We start from the raw sequence: 6,583 nt of genomic DNA, 5'->3' as shown, positions 1-6,583 counted from the left end.
CATTTTGTCCGTAGTATGTCCATCCATCTGTCCGGTCGTCCATCCGTCCCTCTGTAAACTTTTCACATTTTCAACTTCACAAGATCCACTGGACCAATTTTAACCAAATTTAGTACAAAGCATCCTTGGGGAATGGGGAGTTTAAATTGTTAAAATAAAGGGCCAGGTCCCTTTCCAAGGGGAGATAATCAAGAAAAGACAAAAATAGGGTGGGATCATTAAAAAATCTTCTTCTCAAGAACCACTGGGCCAGGAAAGCTGAAACTTATGTGGAAGCATCCTGGGGTAGTGTAGATTCTAAATTGTTCAAATTATGAGCCCCTAGGGTAGGACGGGGCCACAATAGGGTCCGCCAACGGCTTATCTCCCCCTTGCGCTGCTAGAGGTGCTGGTGTATTATGAGGTATTCGAGATAAACATGGCGTACGCTTCGTACACAGTGCCGAAACTGAAAAAAGAATTAATATTACGCGGCGCTGTAACGACGGGAAGGAAAACCGATCTCATAGAAAGGTAAGAAAACATTAATTCTGTTACATGCAAACCTTATTCATTGAAGTAATCCTTATATAAGTTGTATTATAACGGTATTCAGAGTCATGTGGTGCTATGTAGTGAAATGAAAACAATGTTGAACATGCATTCAAAACATAAAACATAGGCCTGTACTTCACGCAGGTTGGAAGCATACGAACGGAATTTCAACTTTAGCGGTCCCGTCATAGAACTGCCAGCGGAAAGGGATGTAGAATGGCCAACTACTGGTTATAAACAAATGACATCGACCATCATGACCTTTTGCCACACATAACAGAAGCCCATATCGAAGGTAATATTACTATGAATTTGGATATCAAGGGAGACTTGCTTAGGCAGTTAAGTTTGTATTTGAAATGTGTATTTGTTTTATGTCACATATGAAATGTAACAGTCTTGAAAATTTTATATCAGAAATAAATATGTCAGCATGCAGGAGTAAAATTCATATTTTCTTTTGGAAATTTTAGGATATTTTCAATATAGACAAGCAGTCGACAGACAAATGATGGGCAATACAAAGGATACTGTGAAAGGAAAATTACTCCTAGAGTCAGAGAGAGTTGAAGCACTGAGCATTAACTGTCAAGATGAAGACTTTTTCCTTACAGGATTTGTGAGAGCTGCAATGAAGAAAAAGGTAGTTTTTTATTTAATAAATGAACAATAAATTAAAAAAAGAAATCAATGTGTATTTATAGTGTGAATGTAGAGCCAGTCAAAATTAGTTCTTATGTGGTTGAAAATATATGGCTATATTTAACAGGTGTCTTACAATTATCATGTAAGAATTGACAGAAAAACGGGTGAAATTAAAAATTCAGACTGTGAATGCCCTGCTGGGAAGGGCCCCAATGGAACCTATAAACATGTAGCTGGTGTTGTTTTGCTCTTGGTGAAATTTCGGGAAAGACATATACGAGGGTTGTTCGAAAATTATTGAGACATTGTGTATATTTTGCTTTCTAATGAACGTCTTTCACTGAAAATTGGCATATACGTTTGACATACACCAAAAATTAATAAGAGCAAGAAATATTTTACAAATATTCAATATTTTTTCTACAATGGTATATAAATGTGTCAATAGTAGGGGTACCCGGAGCAGTCGCGGAATCAGATGTTGGAAATATGTAATCCCAAAATTCTAACTCTTCGTGGATCCATAATGAGAGCGAAAATAATTCAGTTTAAGTGTATAATTTTTCAGCTAAGGTTCAAATTCATGTTGTGCAACTTTGATAGAATTTTGATCAGAAATACGGAGATCATTAAAAAATTGAGCGCGGTAGAGAAATCTGCTAACAACGAAAAAATGGATCTTGACGTCAAGAGCGGAGCAGCCAGCATACCTAAAATTTTGTGTTGCACAATGTAGAACTCTTTTCAAGACTGAACGACCTGCTAAAACAATAACAACGAGAAAAAAATGATGTGTTAGGGTTTGTTATTTCATTGGTATACATTTTTTAACAATTAATTTAACTAGAGTAAAATTAAAAGATCTGGACGACCATGAGTTATTACGTACAGTATTGATATCGTTACGTTATTTAACCCGCATTGCATAAATTGGCACTGCATGAAGTCATCCTTTCCCATAAATGTAAATTTTTGACTGGGGTAGGAACAGCATATATTTTTAAAGAATAGTTTAAAAAAAGAGAATGTTTGATTTTTGTAATGTTATATATGTAATAAGTAACAAAGAAGGAAGAGTATTAAACGCTTCCCGATCATTTCACATGCGAAACAATCTACGGCTTACGTAACATTAAATTACGTAGCGAGGCTGCTCCGGGTCGATAGACATATGTACATTTATTACTTAACAGAAACTTGTGTTTTAGTCGTTCTTTATAAGATGTTGATGAATTTTCATGAAATTATCTCCGTCCTTTATGGAGTAAATGTAATTGTCTCAATAATTTCCGAACAGCCCTCGTAATAGCTATTCCTACGGGATGTACAGAAAATCTTCAGACTTTTCATAAGCCAAAAAACTCTTTTAAAGTTGAACTAACTGTGTTAAAAAAATGTTTCTTTGTTTAATTTGACAATATGAATGAAAAATATTTGAGGTTTTTAGTTTTTTACACAAGTGTCAGGGATATAAAAAGATTTTCAATATAATGTTTGGATGATGATGATGATGATACCATTTAAACATATATATTTTTAAGTTGCATGATCTTCAGACGAATTCACAAATTTACAGTTTGTTGAGTTGTTTTTGAACGTTTGAAGGATTATTTCGCATGCATGCAAAATATATATTTTTGTGTTCAATATTTAACTTTGTTGATTAATTCATGTGATCCAAAATTTCCAAGCAATATAGATTATTAGTAAACCATGAAAATAAAATCAATAACAAGTTTTATATGAATGCATTTATGCAAATATTAAATTAAACAAGTACTTATATTCAGTATATGACTTTGTAAAGAAAAACACTACAGGAATATATACTTGATAAACTAAAATAGAAATAAAATGCAATTCTCTTGTGTCATTTTCTTTAAAAAAAAAATAACATCCAACTTATTTTAAACCTTTGAATTTTACAGGCTCCCCCATAAAAGCTGAAGACATGCCTTGTCGCTATAATCCAGATCTTAGTGACCCTAGGCCTCAGAAATACAGAGGAATAGCTGGATACAATGATTATGTGAGCAACATTGTAACTAACTACTGTGCTGTAACATCTGCAGATTTGGCTTTCAAGTACATAAAGCCCAAGGCATTTATCAACATTGCAGTACTAGACCATGATTACTTGGACCTGCCATTCACTGAATATTGGATAGATGCAGCTCAAAAGGTATAGTATATTAAATAAAATATTTTGATAAATAGCTGAAGAAATTGTTTTAGTGAATCTTGATGAATTTGAAGAAATTCTTTGGTATACTGTATAAAGAAATTTTAATTTTTGTACAGGTGTCAGATAGGGACATCACTCGCATTGAACACAGAACAAGGAAACGGAGCCTGTCGAAAGTTTGGCATCGTGAAAGAGAATGGCACTTGACAGCTTCCAGGTTTGGGGATATTTGCAAAGCTACCGATCGACGCAACAGACTGAAGCTGTGTTCTAGCATCTTAAAACCTCTTAAATTAAAAACACTCGCTGTCCTACATGGCCAACAATATGAAGCTGTGGCAAGACAAGTATTCCAAGACAAAACAGGTTTTAAAGTCAAGACTTGTGGCCTTTTTGTAGATTTAGAGAATAATTATTTGGCTGCTTCGCCAGATGGTATTATTGGAGAAAGTGCGATTATTGAAATCAAATGTCCATATAAAGGCTGAGATCGTAAGATTGCTGCAGATAAGTTTTTCCCATTCTTGCAAGAGGATGATGATGGTGTATTGCATTTGAAACAGAGTCATAATTATTACATGCAGGTGCAAAGGCAGCTTAATGTGTGTAAAAAAGAGAAGTGTTTCTTTGTTGTATACACATTTGTTGATATTTTTGTGGAAGAAATTAATGTTGAGAGAGATTACTGGTGTGGTTGCATGTTACCAAAGCTAGAGTTGTTTTATAAGATACACTACAGAAAATTTCTTGCTGAAAAATTGTAAATTGGTGTCATTATCAATCTGCAGTTGAAGCTATTGTTAATGAAAACATGTATGATGTACAGAAAATTTCATTTATTATTTATATAGATACCTGTAATGATACAATTTTCATATATAGAAAAGCCTTTTTCAACTCTAAAGATCAACAGTTCTGTTCAGCACAAAATTTTAATTGTTTATCACAGAATACATTGTTTAATACTGTTTTAATGGATAACTTTTTTTGTTATTGACATATTGTTTTATACCATAACAAAATGCAATTTTTCAGTATTCATTATGGAATTAAGATTCATTTGATTTGAGGGAAATGATTGTGAATTAGAAAACAGGTATAAAAGTGTCTAGATATTATGTAGATATATTCATTTGCTGTTTTAAGGCAAAAACTGTATCAGAACTGAAGTGAAAGTTAAAGAAGTAGTACATGTACCTGGTATGTGAAGATGTTAGCTTGAATAATGAAATTGTAAGTAAACTGAAAAGAATCATTTGTTTCATTAGTACAGCATGTAATAAATGATGTATCCACCATTATTTGGAATCTTAAATCTTTATTATGAATATTTGTCAACAATGCAAGGTCTAAAATTCAGTAATGAAAAACAAATGAAAATAATTCTGGAGCCTAAAATAGCTTTTCCCTGTGGAAGCTCTTTCTTGAGGATTTTAAAAGTCCTTGCCAGTCCAATGATCCTCTCCACATGAATACGCTTGGAGGTGATTCTTCTGTCTTTGGCGACATCTTGTGCCTCAAGCTGGCTTTTTCCTTTTAAAATTGTTGGTGTGTTTACTTGAATGTTACGAGAAGCAAACAAATCCTGGACCATGATGCCCCTGTCGGCCATTATACTGTCATGGTCTTGAAATTTGTCTTTTTCTAGTAACAAGTCAGACCGTTCAATGATTTGTCTATCACTTGCAGCACCACAGTAAGCATCTGAAATATAACTAACAGTGCCACATGGTGTGCAACCAATCATGACCTTCAGTGTATTTTTGTTCTTATAATTGGAAAATGTAGCACTCTGGGCATTTACATTCTGGGGCTTATTTATTGGTACCTCTGTGGCATCAAGTATTACTCTAGTTTTGTGAAAATTCGCAAAGAAGTCATCGGGCATATATTCATCTATTACTGATCTAGAGGGCCAAATGTTAAGCTCTTTAAGTGGAAAGTACATAAAGTTGATCCATGTAACAATGATATTTGAAACAGTACTTTCACTAACTTGAAACAAATAACTCAGCTCAATGTCTTCTTTTGCTTGTCTCAGTTTCATCATAGCTAAAAACAACTGGTCTTGTGGGGAAAGTAAGTTGCTCTTAAGGTTCAAATCATGTGCTGCGGGACCAAGAACTTGAAAAAACATCATGAAATGGTCATAATTCTCAAAACCTGTGTAATATTTCACCATTTTATCATTACTCTGCAATTTTTCAATAGATAACCTGTTGTTTTTCCCAATGTCACATTGAACTGATAGATCTTGCAGCTTTTTTTCATCACTTTTAGGCCTATAACATTCTGATTCACAATCTACACTAACTTCTTGTGCTGATTCCACCACCACTTCATTCACAACACATTCACTACTAGAAACATTTTCATTCACAACACATTCACCACTAGAAACATTTTCACTCTGATCTGTATCACACTTGACTCTTTTACTGTATCTTTGCTCTCTTGTGCTAGGTGACTCATTCTTTCACGCAAAAGGAAAGACAGAAGGAACAGCTTCGGGTTTCAGCCTCTTTCTCTCCCCTTAATAAAATAAAAGAAACTCGTCTGAAGCTTACTTTCAAATTTACGTTTTCTCTTTATTTAATCAGATCGGTATAAAAACAATACTGTCAAATGTTTTTTGGAAGTGGTAAATCGAGAACCGCCAGGGTATAAAAACAGTAGTGGTAGGTGAACGTTAGGCTATGACCAGCATGATGAACATCGCGTTGAGATAACCATTGATAACTATACCATCGTTTGCGAATGATCATTTTGAACTAAGAATTATTTCCAAACTTGAAAAACGTAATTATTAGATCAACAATTAGATTAAGATAACAGACTAACCAAGTAATGTTGACTGAATGTAATCAGCGGATGTGAAGTGATCGCCACACACCCAGTCGTGAGCAGCTGGCTCCCATAACTTTCGTGTTTTTACATCCAATCTTCGAATTGCGACTCGCCATTTTGATTTAAGATCAGGATTCGAAGGGAACAGATGCCCATCTATCTTATTTTTACACATAGGTACACAGCAATACACTGGCATATCGACGATTGAACACAAACGCGGTTTCTAACTTATAAAGTAAACAATATGGCGACGGATCTATACCTCATAGTACACAAGCGCCATCTGGGAGAGATAACTCTTCTTGGCGGACCTTATTGGAAATCCAAGTTTTACATAGAAATATATAGGAAAAATCTTTTAAAAATCTT

At 34.3% G+C, this 6,583-nt stretch overlaps 2 protein-coding genes across 3 annotated transcripts; one reads left to right on the top strand and one right to left on the bottom strand.

Annotated features, from left to right (window-relative positions):
* Nucleotides 1–407: 407 nt before the first annotated feature.
* Nucleotides 408–4,428, top strand: LOC134248333 (uncharacterized). Of its 2 annotated transcripts, XM_062730738.1 has the most exons (5): nucleotides 408–513; nucleotides 679–829; nucleotides 1,008–1,177; nucleotides 3,108–3,361; nucleotides 3,481–4,428. In XM_062730738.1, exons 4-5 carry the CDS (start codon nucleotides 3,131–3,133, stop codon nucleotides 3,850–3,852), a joined length of 603 nt encoding a protein of 200 aa, XP_062586722.1. In that variant the 5' UTR covers nucleotides 408–513; nucleotides 679–829; nucleotides 1,008–1,177; nucleotides 3,108–3,130; the 3' UTR covers nucleotides 3,853–4,428. The 2 variants fall into 2 exon arrangements, with proteins under 2 accessions (XP_062586722.1, XP_062586723.1); XM_062730739.1 differs by lacking the exons at nucleotides 408–513; nucleotides 679–829 and having other exon boundaries at nucleotides 968–1,177.
* A 257-nt stretch (nucleotides 4,429–4,685) lies between these two features.
* Nucleotides 4,686–6,497, bottom strand: LOC134248334 (uncharacterized). The gene is made up of 2 exons (XM_062730740.1): nucleotides 6,477–6,497; nucleotides 4,686–5,837 (listed from the first exon to the last, which is right to left on the bottom strand). The coding sequence occupies exons 1-2, from the start codon at nucleotides 6,495–6,497 to the stop codon at nucleotides 4,686–4,688; spliced, it is 1,173 nt and encodes a 390-aa protein (XP_062586724.1).
* Between the last annotated feature and the right edge of the window lie 86 nt (nucleotides 6,498–6,583).

Source organism: Saccostrea cucullata, unplaced genomic scaffold, assembly GCF_032062105.1.
Source record: "Saccostrea cucullata isolate Sc308-1 unplaced genomic scaffold, CSIRO_AGI_Scuc_v1 ctg3390, whole genome shotgun sequence".
Classification (NCBI taxonomy): Eukaryota; Metazoa; Mollusca; class Bivalvia; order Ostreida; family Ostreidae; genus Saccostrea; species Saccostrea cuccullata.
This window is presented reverse-complemented; position numbering and strand designations above follow the sequence as displayed.